The 18,171-nt window shown below is 43.6% G+C and overlaps 1 protein-coding gene across 2 annotated transcripts in view; it reads right to left on the bottom strand.

Annotated features, from left to right (window-relative positions):
• Nucleotides 1-18,171, bottom strand: part of lyst (lysosomal trafficking regulator) — a 98,040-nt gene that overhangs the window by 26,537 nt on the left and 53,332 nt on the right. For both annotated transcript variants that reach the window (XM_047352423.1, XM_047352422.1), the window contains exons 11-25: nt 15,965-16,074; nt 14,244-14,607; nt 14,017-14,167; nt 13,745-13,918; nt 13,498-13,658; nt 12,177-12,367; nt 11,511-11,756; nt 10,986-11,159; nt 10,077-10,226; nt 8,768-8,905; nt 8,488-8,686; nt 8,267-8,395; nt 3,366-3,981; nt 3,114-3,294; nt 1,075-1,244 (exon numbers count right to left, since the gene is read on the bottom strand). In XM_047352423.1, the coding sequence (XP_047208379.1) occupies nt 1,075-1,244; nt 3,114-3,294; nt 3,366-3,981; nt 8,267-8,395; nt 8,488-8,686; nt 8,768-8,905; nt 10,077-10,226; nt 10,986-11,159; nt 11,511-11,756; nt 12,177-12,367; nt 13,498-13,658; nt 13,745-13,918; nt 14,017-14,167; nt 14,244-14,607; nt 15,965-16,074 (3,154 nt within the window). The remainder of the gene's footprint in view (nt 1-1,074; nt 1,245-3,113; nt 3,295-3,365; nt 3,982-8,266; nt 8,396-8,487; nt 8,687-8,767; nt 8,906-10,076; nt 10,227-10,985; nt 11,160-11,510; nt 11,757-12,176; nt 12,368-13,497; nt 13,659-13,744; nt 13,919-14,016; nt 14,168-14,243; nt 14,608-15,964; nt 16,075-18,171) is intronic.

Genomic DNA, 18,171 nt, shown 5'->3' on the forward strand with positions numbered 1-18,171 from the left:
TGCATTACTGACCCACTGCCAAACCGGTCATGCTGAAGGATGTTGCAGGCAGCAGATCGCTCTCCACGGCATCTCCAGACTCTGTCACGTCTGTCACATGTGCTCAGTGTGAACCTGCTTTCATCTGTGAAGATCACAGGGCACCAGTGGCTAATTTGCCAATCCTGGTGTTCTCTGGCAAATGCCAAGCGTCCTGCACGGTGTTGGGCTGTGAGCACAAACCCCATTTGTGGACGTCGGGCCCTCATACCATCCTCATGGAGTCGGTTTCTAACCGTTTGTGCAGACACATGCACATTTGTGGCCTGCTGGAGGTCATTTTGCAGGGCTCTGGCAGTGCTCCTCCTGTTCCTCCTTGCACAAAGGTGGAGGTAGCGGCCCTGCTGCTGGGTTGTTGTCCTCCTACGGCCTCCTCCACGTCTCCTGGTGTACTGGCCTGTCTCCTGGTAGCGCTTCCAGGCTCTGGACACTACGCTGACAGACACAGCAAACCTTCTTACCACAGCTCGCATTGATGTGCCATCCTGGATGAGCTGCACTACCTGAGCCACTTGTGTGGGTTGTAGAGTCCGTCTCATGCTACCACGAGTGTGAAAGCACCACCAATATTCAAAAGTGACCAAAACATCAGCCAGAAAGCATAGGTACTGAGAAGTGGTCTGTGGTCTCCACCTGTAGAACCACTCCTTTATTGAGTGTTTCTTGCTAATCGCAAAAGATTTCCCCCTGTTGTCTATTCCATTTGAACAACAGCTGTGAAATTGATTGTCAATCAGTGTTGCTTCCTAAGTGGACAGTTTGATTTCACAGAAGTTTGATTTGCTTGGAGTTATCTTGTGTTGTTTAAGTGTTCCCTATTTTTTTTTAAGCAGTGTATAATCTTGACCCTGTCTGGATTAAAGGAAATCTAAAAATCTTCATCCATGTTTTTAAAATTCACTGAAAAGGTTTGTAAAATAAAATCATAAAACTTAATTAATTAATTATTAATTCTGAAGGCAACAAGATCTACAATAATATGAGCTCAAGTAAAAAATGTCAGTTGCTTGATATGAAAGTAGTGCCTGGACTCACTCTTCCTCTAAACCCACGGGTCGTCCAAACAGCATCTCTAGGAAGCATTCCAGAAGCCCCTGGCTCCCCTGGTGGATGTACAGCTGGTTGGCCAGCAGTGAGAAGCCGTGGTTCTTCAGAAACTTCTCCTTCTGGTCTTTGAGTGCTCTGTTGAAATAGGCGTCTAGGAGCTGGAAGCAATAAAGAAAAAAAAAAGCCTATAAAGCACAATATTCCACAGTAGTATAAACATACTGAGACAAACAAGGGTTTGAAGGTAACGCAGTGTTACCGAACCAAACAAAGTCAAGCAGCTTGTGTGGTCCAATTATATAGCAACATTTGCAAAATTGAATATGCTACTACTGGTCCTTCTCAAAATATTAGCATATTGTGATAAAGTTCATTATTTTCCATAATGTCATGAGGAAAATTTAACATTCATATATTTTAGATTCATTGCACACTAACTGAAATATTTCAGGTCTTTTATTGTCTTAATACAGATGATTTTGGCATACAGCTCATGAAAACCCAAAATTCCTATCTCACAAAATTAGCATATCATTAAAAGGGTCTCTAAACGAGCTATGAACCTAATCATCTGAATCACCGAGTTAACTCTAAACACCTGCAAAAGATTCCTGAGGCCTTTAAAACTCCCAGCCTGGTTCATCACTCAAAACCCCAATCATGGGTAAGACTGCCGACCTGACTGCTGTCCAGAAGGCCACTATTGACACCCTCAAGCAAGAGGGTAAGACACAGAAAGACATTTCTGAACGAATAGGCTGTTCCCAGAGTGCTGTATCAAGGCACCTCAGTGGGAAGTCTGTGGGAAGGAAAAAGTGTGGCAGAAAACGCTGCACAACGAGAAGAGGTGACCGGACCCTGAGGAAGATTGTGGAGAAGGGCCGATTCCAGACCTTGGGGGACCTGCGGAAGCAGTGGACTGAGTCTGGAGTAGAAACATCCAGAGCCACCGTGCACAGGCATGTGCAGGAAATGGGCTACAGGTGCCGCATTCCCCAGGTCAAGCCACTTTTGAACCAGAAACAGCAGCAGAAGCGCCTGACCTGGGCTACAGAGAAGCAGTACTGGACTGTTGCTCAGTGGTCCAAAGTACTTTTTTCGGATGAAAGCAAATTCTGCATGTCATTTGGAAATCAAGGTGCCAGAGTCTGGAGGAAGACTGGGGAGTAGGAAATGCCAAAATGCCTGAAGTCCAGTGTCAAGTACCCACAGTCAGTGATGGTCTGGGGTGCCGTGTCAGCTGCTGGTGTTGGTCCACTGTGTTTTATCAAGGGCAGGGTCAATGCAGCTAGCTATCAGGAGATTTTGGAGCACTTCATGCTTCCATCTGCTGAAAAGCTTTATGGAGATGAAGATTTCATTTTTCAGCAGCGACCTGGCACCTGCTCACAGTGCCAAAACCACTGGTAAATGGTTTACTGACCATGGTATCACTGTGCTCAATTGGCCTGCCAACTCTCCTGACCTGAACCCCATAGAGAATCTGTGGGATATTGTGAAGAGAACGTTGAGAGACTCAAGACCCAACACTCTGGATGAGCTAAAGGCCGCTATCGAAGCATCCTGGGCCTCCATAAGACCTCAGCAGTGCCACAGGCTGATTGCCTCCATGCCACGCCGCATTGAAGCAGTCATTTCTGCAAAAGGATTCCCGACCAAGTATTGAGTGCATAACTGTACATGATTATTTGAAGGTTGACGTTTTTTGTATTAAAAACACTTTTCTTTTATTGGTCGGATGAAATATGCTAATTTTGTGAGATAGGAATTTTGGGTTTTCATGAGCTGTATGCCAAAATCATCCATATTAAGACAATAAAAGACCTGAAATATTTCAGTTAGTGTGCAATGAATCTAAAATATATGAATGTTAAATTTTCATCATGACATTATGGAAAATAATGAACTTTATCACAATATGCTAATATTTTGAGAAGGACCTGTATAAATAGTGATGTTTACAAAAACCTGAGAGTAGAATGAGTTTTTGTGCAAGGAAAACAGATTTGTTGCAGAATAAAACCCACCTTCATGACTCCTTGCTGGATGAGAGGTGAGGGATGATTGACCAGGACAATGAGTGCCTCAGGCTGGATGAGCTTATCCATTACCTCCTCAAGCATGAGGTCAGGCAGCAGCAGCAGGATACCCCTCAGAAGATCATAGAGTCCACAGCAAATCAGAACCAAGCAGTCCTCTGTACTGGACCTGAGACATGAAACCTGTTTTAGTACAGAGTCAAAATGTGATGGTTATTTTTACTGATGTGCTGTAGGGACCTGTCATTGGTCTCAGTCTTGCTGTGTGTTCTGTCGGAGCCAGGAGAGTAAGTATAACTTTCCCAGTCATCGGGCATTGAAGCTCTGTCAGCTGCACTGGGCAAGCGGGCAACTGCCAATGAACCATTAGGGAATGGGAAGGCAAGACCCAGACTGGTCAGGTTGCTGTGGCTCCTCTGGAAAGACTGGATACCCTTCAGGCTATCAGGGCGACGCAGTGCTTCCTCGCTGGTCCAGTCCTCAGACTCCACAACCCCCACGCTGCCCTCTGTCAGACTGTCAATGTCTGCTGCCTCGTCCTGCTCCTCCTCCACGCTGATGGATGGCGTGCGTGGTGCAGCACCCTCCCCCATGTCCTTAGAGTCACAGATTGTCTTGGCTGATTCACAGCTACTCAGGAGCTGCTCCTCCCCTCCGACCTTCTTGAGAGTCTCCGTGCTGCCGAGAGCTTGCTGAGAGGTGAGGGAGACGTTGTCTCCTTCAGCCGCTTCACTCGAGCTGTTGTGGCAAAGTCGAGAAGTCACCAAAGGCGAGGAGTATGGAGATGTAGCAAAGCTGGGTGGTCGTAAAGACTGATCATCGCCTCCATGTTCAGGCGATGGAGCGTGAAGATGGCCTAGAAATGATAACACAATGTTAAAACCTGTTATTACCAGGTATGCTGTATATCTGGTAAAACCTTAGTAGAAATTTAGAAATTAGAGTAGAATTTGTTCTACATCTGTCCAGAGCCCACGCGTACTTAGACCTATTATTTCACAAAGGATTAATTTATCCTACAGTCTACAGGATCTCCAAGAACGTTTGCTGGATTGCGGCAAATTTGGAAAACCTCCTTTCAGTGTCAAAGTAATCATGACCTTTTTACTTAGTATAGGTAAATGTTCTGCTTTATAGGTCATCCTACCACAATGCAGCCACCATGGGTATCAAATCTGCACTGGGACAGTTCCTCAGTCTGAAGATTTGCCATATGAATATGGGAGATTTCTGCACCTTTACCATCAGTTTCAGAGGAGAAAACATCACCAGTGTTTTCATCAGCTTATCAGCAACAAGACAGGAGGCTGCAGAGGCTTTTTTAAGAGGTCCCACATATTTCCAAACCCAAACCCTATGAGCCACTTCCCGCCAAGGAGGTTATGTTTTTGTCGCCGTTGGTTTGTCCTTCTGTCTGTTTGCAAAATATCTCAAAAAGTTATGAACAGCTTTTGATGATATGCAGACAAGGTGCTTATTAGGTCAAGGAACAAATGATCAGAGCACCATCTGGATTCAGGATTTTTTGAATCAGAATCAGAAAAGCTTTATTGCCAAGTACGTTTTTGGACATACAAGGAATTTGTTTTGGCATAGTCGGTGCAATACAGTACAAATTAAACAGTATAAACATATCTACAATATAATATAAATATATGTGCACAGTTTTAAGTGAGTGAGAGTAAATATAGAGCAGTATAAGATGCAAGAGCAATACAACAGTGCAGGTGATCATTGTGCAAGTAAAGCAGGAGTCCAAGCTGAGCGTTAATGTAACGCATAGAGTTACAAGTTACGGGTGTCCTGTCAGCAAAAAAAAAGGGGGTGGGGGGGTGGGGGGTGGGGGGGGGGGGAAAGGGAGAGTGTCAGTGTGGTTTCCGGGCTTTATTAACCAGGCTGGTGGCAGATGGGAAAAAACTGTTCTTGTGGCGTGAGGTTTTGGTCCGGATGGACCGCAGCCTCCTGCCAGAGGGGAGAGTCTCAAAGAGTCTGTGACCGGGGTGGGAGGGATCAGCCAGAATCTTCCCTGCCCACTTCAGGGTCCTGGAGGTGTACAGTTCCTGGAGCGACAGTAGACTGCAGCCAATCACCTTCTCAGCAGACCGAATGACACGCTGCAGCCTGCCCTTATCCTTGGCTGTAGCAGCAGCGTACCAGATGGTGATGGAGGAGGTGAGGATGGACTCAATGATGGCTGTGTAGAAGTGCACCATCATAGTCTTTGGCAGGTTGAATTTCTTCAGCTGCCGCAGGAAGAACATCCTCTGCTGGGCTTTCTTGATGAGGGAGCTGATGTTTGGCTCCCACTTGAGATCCTGGGAGATGATGGTTCCCAGGAAGCGGAAAGATTCCACAGTGTCAATTGTGGAGTCACAGAGGGTGATGGGGGCAGGTGGGGCTGGGTTCTGCCTGAAGTCCACAACCATCTCCACTGTCTTTAGAGCGTTGAGCTCAAGGTTGTTCTGGCTGCACCAGTCCAACAGATGGTCCACCTCCCATCTGTACGCAGACTCGTCACCATCAGAGATGAGTCCGATCAGGGTGGTGTCGTCCGCAAACTTCAGAAGCTTGACAGACTGGTGACTGGAGGTGCAGCTGTTGGTGTACAGGGAGAAGAGCAGAGGAGAGAGAACACAGCCTTGGGGGGAACCGGTGCTGATGGTCAGGGAGTCAGAGACGTGCTTCCCCAGCCTCACGCACTGCTTCCTGTCAGACAGGAAGTCAGTGATCCACCTGCAGGTGGAGTCGGGCACACTCAGCTGGGAGAGCTTCTCCTGTAGCAGAACTGGGACGATGGTGTTGAAGGCAGAGCTGAAATCCACAAACAGGATCCTGGCGTAGGTTCCTGTGGAGTCCAGGTGCCGGAGGATGAAGTGAAGGGCTAAGTTGACTGCATCGTCTACAGACCTGTTGGCTCTGTAGGCAAACTGCAGGGGGTCAAGGAGGGGGTCGGTGATGTCTTTTAGGTGTGAGAGCACAAGGCGCTCAAAGGACTTCATCACCACAGAGGTCAGGGTGACGGGTCTGAAGTCATTAAGCCCTGTGGTCCTTGGCTTCTTGGGAACAGGGACGATGGTGGAGGACCTGAAGCAGGCTGGCACATGACAAGTCTCCAGTGAGGTGTTAAAAATGTCTGTGAAGACTGGAGACAGCTGATCAGCGCAGTGCTTCAGGCTGGCTGGTGAGACAGAATCCGGACCAGCAGCTTTCCGGGGGTTCTGTCTCCTGAAGAGTTTGTTTACGTCCCTCTCCTGGATGGAAAGAGCCGTCCTCGGCGTGGGTAGGGGGCTGGTGGGGGGGAACTTCAGGGTGGGGGTTGGAGGGGCCAAGGCCCCTCTTGAGGTTGGGGAGGTGGGGGTGGTGGATTGTGGCTGCAGCTGTTGGGGGCGCCGTGGGGGATGGTTGCAGGACTGTCCCTTTGTCTTTCAAAGCGGCAGTAGAACTCGTTCAGGTCGTTGGCGAGGCGTCGGTCGTTGATGGAGTGGGGGGGCTTTCGGCTTGTAGTTGGTGATTTGCTTGAGCCCTTTCCAGACAGATGCAGAGTCGTTGGCTGAGAACTGGATTTGGAGCTTCTCAGAGTACAGTCGTTTGGCCTCTTTCACTGCCTTGCCAAAATTGTACTTCGCCTCTCTGTATATGTCTTTGTCCCCACTCCTGAAGGCCTCTTCCTTATCCAGTCTTAACCTTCTGAGTTTAGCTGTGAACCAGGGTTTGTCGTTGTTGTAACTCACCCTGGTGCATGACGGTACACAGCTGTCCTCACAGAAGCTGATGTAGGAAGTCACAGCCTCTGTGTACTCGTCCAGACTGTTGGTAGTAGTCCTGAACACATCCCAGTCTGTACAGCCTAAACACGCCTGGAGATTCTCCACAGCCTCACTGCTCCACTTCCTTGTCGTCCACACAACAGGTTTGCAGAGCTTTAGTTTCTGCCTGTATGCAGGAATCAGGTGGTCCATGATGTGGTCGGATTGGCCCAGTGCAGCACGTGGGACGGCGTGATAAGCGTCTCTGATGGTGGTGTAACAGTGATCCAGAATGTTGTCCTCTCTGGTCGGACATTTTATAAACTGTCTATATTTGGGGAGTTCGTGGGTCAGATTACCTTTGTTAAAGTCGCCAGCGATGATAACTAAGGAGTCCACACTCAGTATCTAGTCGGCGAGCATGCGCTGTGCGACCTGCACGTTAGCTTGCGGCGGGATGTAAACAACGACCAGGATGAACGAAGCGAACTCACGGGGGGAATAGAAAGGCTTACAGTTTATGATGAAGGCTTCCAGGTCTGGAGAACAGTGCTGCTGAATCACTGTCACGTCGTTGCACCAACCACTGTTGAGGTAGAAACAGATTCCTCCACCTTTCGCTTTGCCGGAGAGTTCCGTGTCTCTTCTTCCTATCCGATTACTAAATAGGATGCCATGACTCCTCTTTTACAATTTACCAGGTACATTTTGCATTTGAACTGAAGCATGAAGAAGGCACAACTTTCATTCGTCCCCAAGCAACTTGCCTATAGATGCAGTTTGGAGGTGTGTGTTCTACCTCCCAGCTCGGAACCCTTTTCCATGCAGGTCAGAGTTCATACTGACCTATATGTGCAAGAGGCCTGATCATGATGGTTTTTTTCTTTTCCCCTTTACTGGAGAGTATTGATTGTTCATTTTAGCTGCATTGGGACCCTTTCTGTTTTAGCCTGGGGAATAGTGGGACCCCCATACACAATGCATGGGTGGTGCCAATTACAATTGTGATAAATTAGGCTACTTTAGATGCTGCCCACCCTGTGTGGGCATGATGAGGTTGCTTCTTTGGCATAAGGTCAGAATGGCCAGTCCTTCAATTTCTCTCATAATCGTGCCAAGCAGGTGCCATTCCTCTAAAATGTTTCTAAAATGTAATGTCATAAATTACAATACTGAGAGCAGGGGCTGCTTGACAAACAATTAAATTCCTGTATTTTAGCTTTTTACATATCCATAACGCTAAAAATATAAGTATGATTCTCCACAAAGAAAAAACTAGGCCGAAACAGTGAAATAATCTTGCATGCATTTACTGTCATAAAATCACTGCTGAAGTCTAGGTTAATGTTTTCTCAGGAACATACTAATCACATGTATTCAATCATCCACATGTACCTTCATGGGGACCATCAGCAAAAACAGTTGGGGACAGGGACATAACTGAGCTGCTGGCAGACCTTCCTCCGCTGTTGGATCGTCTCAAGTACATAATGGACTGCACCTTTTCCTGGTACAGCTTCCCATCTGTGGAACAGAGACATCAAAGAGAGGTTGGTGCATTGGATTAATGGGGCTTTGATTTAAAGGTACTATGTTCAGCAGGACTGCTTCCTTACCTATGTGCAGTGAGAAGTAGAAGCTGGATGGAGTGTGGCAAACGTAAGTGTTGGTGGGTGGGTGAACGGCCAGCAGGAAGTTACAGATGAGCTTCAGCAGATCCATGTCCGGAGGAGAACCCAGCACCTCCTGGGTGATTTTGATGAAGGACAAACACACTTCCTGAGAGATGGCTGTTAGATGGTCGTCCCGGTGCTCCTTAATAGAAAATCATTCTTAGTAACAGCAAACAAGAAGAAGTGGGGGCAACATCAGAGCAGAGTTATAAGGCTGGACTACCTGTAACACCTGGCAGGTGAGCAGGAACCGATGCACGACTTCAGCGTTCAGGAACTGGCGGATGTTGTAGACCTGATGTGGGTGATGCACCCTGATGAGGATCTCTAAAGCAGTAAGCAGTGTTTCCCACACACCACACTAACAAAGAAAACAGGAAAATCACACTGAGATCATTTAGGCACAACTCATCTGTAGCAGTTCATCTGCATTTAACCCAAACTTTAAGGTTGATCAAGAAGTCAGATCCAGGGGAAAATGAACGATTATTTTAAATAAAAATAGTAAAAAAAAAGGATATCCACAAGCCTGAGAACACTGAATGTTGTGAAATATTTAACATTGCTTTAAATTCATATACACAGCGTTGTGCAAGAAAGAACGGGTTCATGAGTGCCTTAAAGTTGTCTGAGAAAATGGGTCTGTTTTCTACGAAAGAAAATTAAACATCCGCTGAACGTGAGGACATTATATAATGTCATTTATGCTGACGGACTTCTAGGACATCCTTCATGCAGAAGAAAGAAAGAGTTGTCAATGACTTCTCAGACATTTTCTTTAAATAATGTAAGAGGTTTTTGCAGCTTAGATTGCACCTCGATTAAAAACCAAGATTTTATTTAAATGTAGCATCAACACTGTAGTGCGTTTTAAAGTGGCTGCAGTTTAAAATAAATACTTTCCCAATGGTTTGCATTTCAGTTCCCAGTTATAGAGTTGTTCGCTTTCTGAAAACAGTAGCAGAAACAAATGCAGGCAAAGCTTTATTTTGAATTTGGTCAAATTAAAATAAAGTCTTCTGTAGTGAGTAGTGAGTGAAAGTATTTGCCCACTGATAGATTTCTTCCGTCTTTGTGTTACACTGAGTAACAACTCGAATGAATACCAACTGTAGTTTTAAATGTTGATTCTGAATTTCCTCACATGTCACATTAAATTAAAATGTGTTTGTTCAATTTCTCTAGCTCAGGAGTCTGCAACTTGCAGGTCCAAAGCCACAAGTGGCTCTTTTGACCTTCCACAATGGCTCTGAAAACTCTGGCTAAAAATGATAACTAATATTTTAAAATTTAGATATAATAACAAATGCAGGCTTTAGCAGTTTTTACACTAGAAGTGCCAATTATGTCTTTTAAATCTATTTTTCTGGTCTTTAAAAACAAACATCAACATCCCATAGAAGAAAATGTATCCATTCTCTTTTTGCAAAAGATTTATGTTATTATGTGGTTCTTTAAAAATGACAACAAATGTCCTGTAGAAGATATTTACCAAGGTAATGTACATGTAAAAAAAACCCCGCCTTGTTCACCTCTGCCTTGGCCCATATCTTCCAGTCTAGCAGAATTTCTGACAGCAGCTTTACATCCTGAACCACAGCTACAGACTCCGCGTCCAATCGAAACTGATCATCGTCCCCCAGGATCAGAACCGATCCACTGCAACACCCGTCCAGCAGGGTCTACAAAGACAGGACGTGTCAGTGCTTGAGTGCTGTTCAGACTAAAAAGGCACACACCAAAACAGATTGATGCAGATAGAAGGCAGATAGAAAAATGAACTGATTTGCAATTAAATTGTTGAAGAGCTCATGACTCCATCTGAACGGATGACATTTACACACTGGGCAGCCTTGTCAGTATTAATAAAAGTCTGATCTGTGACCAGCCTCAATGCTGTGGTCATAAATCTTCAGTCCTTTGAGACTCTGGTAGCTCTGGTAATTAATGTTACAAGCTGAAAGTCTCACACACTAGTGATTTAATAGGATGACAAGGCTGAAGGGTTCCATTACATAGGATCACCAAAAAGATACAGAGAGATTTCATTTACAGCTAGAATAGAATAACACAAAATGGTGAGAACAAATTGTAACAGCAGCACAGCATGTTCCCTTTCATACAGGAATAATTATGACCAGGTAGCATCACCAATCAACACAGTTCAATGCTCACAATGAAGGTTGCAGAAACCTAAGTAGAGAAAGGCAATCAGAGGTGCTGTGGACGTCTGTGGGAGCTCTGTGTTTCATCAAGTCAGACAGAATCTGCTTCAGCACAGCTCTATTACACACACACCCAGAGGGTCAAGTAACAGCAGGGTCACTGACACCGGTTCAGAGCGGGACCGGTCTGTCAGACCGGATCATATTCATACAAAAAACAACAAGAGATGGAGGATACAGGGACTGGAACAGCCTGGAGTTCAAGGTGTGACTCACTTTCAGCATATGATATCCTACGATGCATTTGGACTTGATGAGGACCTGATGGATCATAGAGTAACCATGGTAACAGTCCATTTCATGGATGCGGTGTTGGTTGTGCTTGCAGAGAGACAGCAGCACTCGCAGGGCCAGAGCCTGGGTCTTCTCGCAGTCACTCAGCTCCACCGTCTGGACGCCACAAAGCCCAGAAACAAGGGACAGAAAAAGGAAAACGTCCTGCTCAGACTAGTGTTAAAGCAAAAAAGATGCACAAAAAAACAATGACAAATGAATACCTGATTGCTCTGCAACACTGCATGCAACATAAGCATAATGCAGAACATTTACTGGATTCATCCTCATTCAAGATACTTACTTATTTTGTTCAATAAAGAAGCAAAATAGAAACCAACAGAGCTGTTTATGGGTGAAATGGATATAATACATATGGGCAATAATAAAATTGTTTCTTTTTTTAATAAAAATACATGAAATAATTAATTAATGTATTTGTACATATACATAAATCATGTGCCCTACCTGTGCAAAGAGGAAGACAAAGTTCCCCGTTCCTCCGATCTTATGCAGGACACTCTGCAGGCCGTGAGTTTCAACGGGAAGCAGAGATCTAAAGGCGTTTGAGTCCAGGGAAATGCTCTGCACCTCTTTCGAGCTGAAGGGCCGCTGGGTGACCACCGTCTTGGCCTGACCTTTCAGTCTGATTACAGGCTCGTATATCGTGTAGACTCTTGGACTGCTGGGGGCGTAGACAATCGCCAAGCTCTCCTGTGCAGAAACACAAGATGCCATCACAATTATCTCTTCACCAAAATATGTTAACTTATGATATTTGATCTGTTTTGTATCAGTTAAGACCCCAACTACAGAGTCAGCCATGGGAGCATTTAGACATGTCATTGTAATTAGCATAGTTATTAACTAACCCTTTAATATTTAATGTTCACTCTCACTTAAATAGCTACAGCTTAACCTTTCCCATAAGGATAAAAATAATTTTCTTCCGTGGATTATTATTTATCCCAAGAAATCTGAAGGAAACTTTACACCAACACCACTAAAAGAAGACGCCTTTATATCTCACACAAATAAAACTGACAATGCACAAAAAAAACACACACCATATATCTATATTACTCTTAATAACTGAAATTTAAATTCAGTGCTTTAGAATAAAAACAGACTTACAACCAGTGCTGTTGTATCGATGTCCTTGTTCTTCATAAGAATCTCTGTGACCTGTTCACACCTAAGGCCTTCCTGAGAGACAAACTTGGAGATTGAGCCTCTTGACTTGCCGTATTTGCAGGGCATGATTGACGTGAGGTCTGGTCCACTGGAGTACAGGAAGAACGCCTCCTCAGGCCCTATTTTCGACCCTGATACAGGCAGATAAACGACACAAGAGTGAGTTTTGTTTCTCTCTTTTTTGGGAAATAAAAGTAAAAATACAAGAAGCCATGAGTTATTCATTAAAAGTGAATAATGAATCATTTTCAACAGTGTAAATGATGTCCTCCCTTAAGGTGCCCTACGATGCACCTTTTAAAATAAGGTATCTGGCTTATTGTTTTTCCAAGAAGACACGGCTTCACATATTGATGCTGAAGAAGCTAAGCGGGTGTAAAAACATTAGACTGTGTTCAGACTGCTATTCGCAGGGCAATGGGAACAGCAAGAGAATCATTCAGTCACGTTATTTCATGAAAATCCTGCGAGTCAGGATACAGTTAATTGATTCTACCACTAGAGAGCAGCATTGAGGTCAGGCTACAGCATAAAGCAATGATGTTTAAAGGATTTACAGATTAAGACAACTTCCTGAAGGAGGCCAAAGATCTAATAATTTCTGAGTACATAATTTCATTTTGAAAGTATTCATACCCCTTAAACCTTTGTCAGATTACAACCACAAACTGCTTTGTATTTTACTGGGATTACTTTTGACAGATCACCTCAAAGTAGCACATAATTGCTGTTCAATGGTTAGGATTAATTGGAATGTATGTACCTGACTATTGTGAAGTGCCTTGAGAAAACATGTGTTGTGAATTGGCGCTATATAAATAAAACTGAATTGAATTGAATAATTGTGAAGTGGAAGGAAAAGAAAATATGGTTTTTCAATTTCCTTCAGAAGTAAAAATCTAATTAGAGTGGCATGTATTAAACCCCCATTACTCTGATATGCTTAAATAAAACCAAGAGTAACCATTTGACCTCAGATGTCAATCTGTTTTATTTAATGTTTGTGTACATCCAGATGTTCAACAAAAAACATCATGAAGAACAAGGTAAAGAATGAAGTTTTAGGAAAAAAGGTACATTTTTGACCAGCACACAAAGCAAAAAACTAACATTGCTCATCACCCCTATGGTGAAACATGGTAATGGCAGTATCATGCTGTGGGGATGTTTTTCTTTAGAAGCTGGCCAGAGTGGATAGAGCTAATTATAAGGAAGAAAACCTGTAAGAAGGTAGGCACTGTAAATATCACAGGAGTCCTACCATTAAAGAGAAGCACCGTGCCCATGCTCCAGCGTCCGGCCTGCTTTAGCAGCTCCTCGGAGGACACAGTGCAGTGGCCCAGCATGCAGAAGGTTTTGTTACTGTCAGACGATAAACTGGGCTTGCGAGGCAGAGTGTAGTCCAGAGAAACCTCACATTTCCTTAATAAAATTTTTTAAAAAGAAACTTTTAAAAATTGACAACCATTCAAGCCAAAATGTCGAATATTTCAGCTAGATTTTCTCACCAGATCCCACACACCCACACAACGACACGGCTGTGGACGTTCTTCTTGCCCTCTGGCTGCTGGCTGTATGTGAGGCCGAGGTGCTGCCACTGCCCTCTTCTAAACAATCCCTCACCCGACTCTGCTTGTGCTAACAGCCCTGCTTTTATCTCGTCGTTTGGATCTATACAAATCCTACGAGAGCACAGAATTACAAGGCTTGAAAGTTCATATACCAGCAAACGTACACCTCGGAAATAGCAGCCTATTCTGCACATAAAACTGGAGCATACCTGAAGGTGAGAGAGCCTTTAGCGAAGTCTGCCCACACTTGAAGCATCAGTGCCTTGGAGCCCATGGAGAGAATATGGACGAGGCTTTCTTCTGTCGATTTTGTTTCAGTCTGAGACGAAGCATCATGGGACTCAGGACGAATACTTTGTTCTGGAAAATGAAGCAAATCTTAGAAAGTCTTCATCTTCAAATAAATCAACCAGAATAGATTCTTGATGCAACTAACCTTTGTCCTCGCTCTTCTCCTCCAGCTCCGTCACCCGCAGCCACATTGAGGCACTGAAGCCGGTGGCCATGTGCGGCCAGCAGTTCTGCCCTACGAGAGGCAAGTGGAGAGGGGCCGTGTGCCAGGGTGAAGACCAGAGGTGGCATAGCCGGTACTCTGGTTCCCCCTCCCTGCGACCAGGAGAAAGTTTACCCTTCCAGAGCAGACTGACGCTTTTGCCTCCGGCCGCATAGCTCTGCCTGGAGCCGGGGGATGAGCCTCCAGGTGTTGAAACCCCGTGGAGTATCGGAAATGTCAAGAAGTGAAGAGGCTCCATGTTCATGTTAGCTTCGACAATTTGTAGGATACCCTTGAGTAATATAGCCTACAAACAAAGTAAATCAAAGTTAGGAAAAGAAACACAGTCATCTCAGATTTGACTATTTACCTTCGTTTACTTCTTTGCTCCTGGCCACTTTAAAATGCAATCGCCAGAGTCTTAGGTCTAGCAAAAATAACCTCTTGTTCCTCACGGGTGGTGCCCATTATATGTCACTTGGAACTTGTCTTTTTATTCAGAAGAATGATTCCACATTTGAAAGGTTAGCTGCACTGAGATTGAATGTAAATGCGAGCTCAGTCATTTTGGTCAGAGTAATCAATTGTTGACATTGTTGGTCTCTCTCTAGTCCAAAGATAGTACCTCTTAAAAAATAGTATATGTTTTAATTGTCTCTACATTTTGTTACCCAAAATCTGCCTCTGATTGGATGGTCTGTCTCTCTTGATGACACCTCTCCCAGAGGAGCTAGAGGTGACTTCTGACAGACTATTGGAGAACCAACTATTGCTCCAGCTGAGGGTGGTAGAGGTGGCGAAACTGCATGAGCAGAAACACAGGTTGGTTTCTTTAGAGTAAACAGCTACATTCGACTAAAGGAAGAACTCTTTCCAGTTCTATCCCAGACAGTCCTGGTGCTTACACCTGAAACATTGAAGTTGAATCCGAAGGTTTGTTGTCTTTTTTTTTTTTTCCACCCTCCTATAATAACATACGTTTTAAATTACTTTAGGTATATTAGATCTTAGTATGATTAATCATGAATTTAATTTTTGATTACTGTTTTTTATTGATTTTTTTTTATAATCAATGATTATAAGTGTGTTGTATTTATTAATCTTAAAAGATTGATAAACACACATAAAACGTCTTTAAATGTGTGACAGAGTTGCCTAAAGGCAGAGAAAGGTGTAATCCCTCTGGCTGATGTGTGACAGACTATAGGACTGATTGATTTCTGGGATGGTGTGAGACTGAATGGTTAAAAAAAAAAAACCTTCATTTAACATAGATAAGCACACTACAACAGAAGATTTGAGAATATTCTTTCACTGGTAAAAATAAACTCTGCTTTAGAAGCGTATTACTGGAAGAGAGGCCATGAACAGCACTCTTCTGCAGGCTTACAACTGAACAGACGTGCTAATGAGTTGCAGCGTCACATCTCTTATGCATACTTTGGTGTTAACTCTGTGTGATGTGAAGAGGGCTTGAGAGGGTGGTATGTGTTGATGAATTTCAAAGAACCATGAAGTGAGAGGAGAGTGTGACAGGAAGCGTGTCTTACACATAGCGTCTAGTTTCTGTTAACAAACTGAACTTGCCAACTGTGAAAGCAAGCTGCACGCAAGCAAACAGTACACTGCTGAGTGACTGATGAGAGTTTTTTTTTGGTATTTACTGTAGGTGGCGTCTTCCCCAGAAAGAGTCGGATGAACAGGGCCAGTTCTTCTGCCGTAATGCGCTGGCTCACCATGGCAACGAGCAGCTCCACCAGCACAGTCTGGCAATCTGAAAACCAGCGATGAAGAGCAGAATATATAAACCGTTTTCATTCACTTGCAGAACACCACAGGCTAGAACACACAACATAATCATGCCTGTTCTGTTGTCAACAATAAGCTCCTTTGCGTCAGTTCCCTGCAAAAGTATTTACACCCCTCCAACTTTTTAACATTTTGTCAGGTTACAACCACAAACTTCCAAGTGTTTAATTGCTGTTTCATGTGACAGAGCCACGTATCGTAAAACATAACCGTGAAGACGAAGGAGATGGATAGATGGTTCTCAGAGATTCCTTTTTGTTTTACAAATAAAGATCTGAAAAGTGTGGTGTGATTTATATTTACCTATTCCTGTGTTGTCACATATAGTTTTTATGTTACCAGATTCTCTCACCTGAGGCATCAATGTCTTTGTAGGTTTACAGTTGTTACACTCTTTCTATTCTCAGATGATAGATTAAACAGAGTTATGTAGGATTTTCAAAGGTTGGGATATTTTTTTATAGCCTAACCTGCTTTAAACTGCTTCACAACTCTGCTGTGTCCCTGACATGTCTGCTGTGTTATTTAGTCTTCATCGGGAACATCACTAGAACTGAAAAATGGGGCCTTGGACACCAAGACTCATGCACATCTGTATTGCACATCAAAAATATTGTCAGACCAAATGGGCCTCATTAATCTACTGAGTATTACTTGTACAGCATGTATAAGTAAGGATCTCATTTCTGGTGCAGGTTCTGGAAAAACTCAGTACAGGCTCGCTGCAGCAGGTGAAGCTCTTCTCATGAGGTGGACAGTTTCTGACTGAGAGCTTTACCATACTAGCCACAGTCTGGTGTATTATATAAAGACAGTGTAAAAACTGTGGTGTGTAGAAATAAATCACTGTAGAAAGTGGTAAAAACCACGTTATTATTATCTATGTCTATGGTTTGCCATTACAGTATGACCCCTTTTATTAAATTAGGTCATTTACTCAGCTGCCATTCATTTAGACAACACCTCATGACAGAAATATAAGAGAGAAGACACATGTTCAGATAATTCTAACATTTGCAAACAAGGTGGAGCATGTTAATTTTGACAGACCAAAGCGAAATTTGTGGTTAATCACCGTGTAAATTGTGAAAGCCCAGAGAGTCTATACTACTACTTGCTCTACGATTGCTCACAGCAGACAGGGAACATGGCTCCTCAGAAGTCGAAGTTGTATTGCTGTAATTTAGAATCTGCACATTCAACATTACTGCTGACTTTCCTAGCATCAGCTCCTGTTTCCACTCCACAAGCCAAGTTCTCTGCTCGCCATAGATGCGCACTGCCCTGTTCGCACGGTCTTAAAAGAGCTGCGTCCATCTGCCTGCCTTTACTGAAACACTAATAACTTATCTTTTCTTTTGCCTCAGTTTTGCTTCTTTATGTAAAGTTTGTATTTGCAACTTGGAGCAGGGGTTATTGGTCAGGGGAGCATGATGCTGTTTGATCTTCTCCAACAAACTTCTGAGGCCTTCACAGAACAGCTGGATTTATACTGAGAATAAATCACACACAGCTGGAAATTATTTAAAACTTAAGTAACATCTGAAGGCAACTGGTTAGCTGCAAGTAAAAAGAATCTAGATCAAAATATTTTTTGTTCTACCCTTACAGGCAAGTGAGGAACATTTTGAGAGGCTTATTTTTCTAAGTTTTTGTTCTTGTAATACTTGCAATGCCACTAGTGGCCCTAGTGTGAAACCACCAGTTTTCACTAACTGATGTATTGTTCAAATGGATAGTCACAGGGCTGGTTTCCAAGAACCAATGTCCCATTTTCTAAATTAGATTGGTGTAAAGTAAAATATAAAAGCATATAAACAATGTTATTGATCAAGGATATCTGTAGGACAAATGACATCTGCCCAGCATGACTGCTCTTTCTTGGGACCAAGGCTATCTTGCAAATGGCCTTAAAATCTGCTGTCAATACAGGCTTCTCATAACTTGTCACAATAAATTAGAAAGGGATGTATTAAATCACCAGGCAAAAATTTCAATATGAACCCTTTAATGGTTTATGTATGTATTTATTTGTTTATTTTTTTATATTTTAGTGATGAAA

This window comes from Girardinichthys multiradiatus, chromosome 22 (assembly GCF_021462225.1).
Source record: "Girardinichthys multiradiatus isolate DD_20200921_A chromosome 22, DD_fGirMul_XY1, whole genome shotgun sequence".
Classification (NCBI taxonomy): domain Eukaryota; kingdom Metazoa; phylum Chordata; class Actinopteri; order Cyprinodontiformes; family Goodeidae; genus Girardinichthys; species Girardinichthys multiradiatus.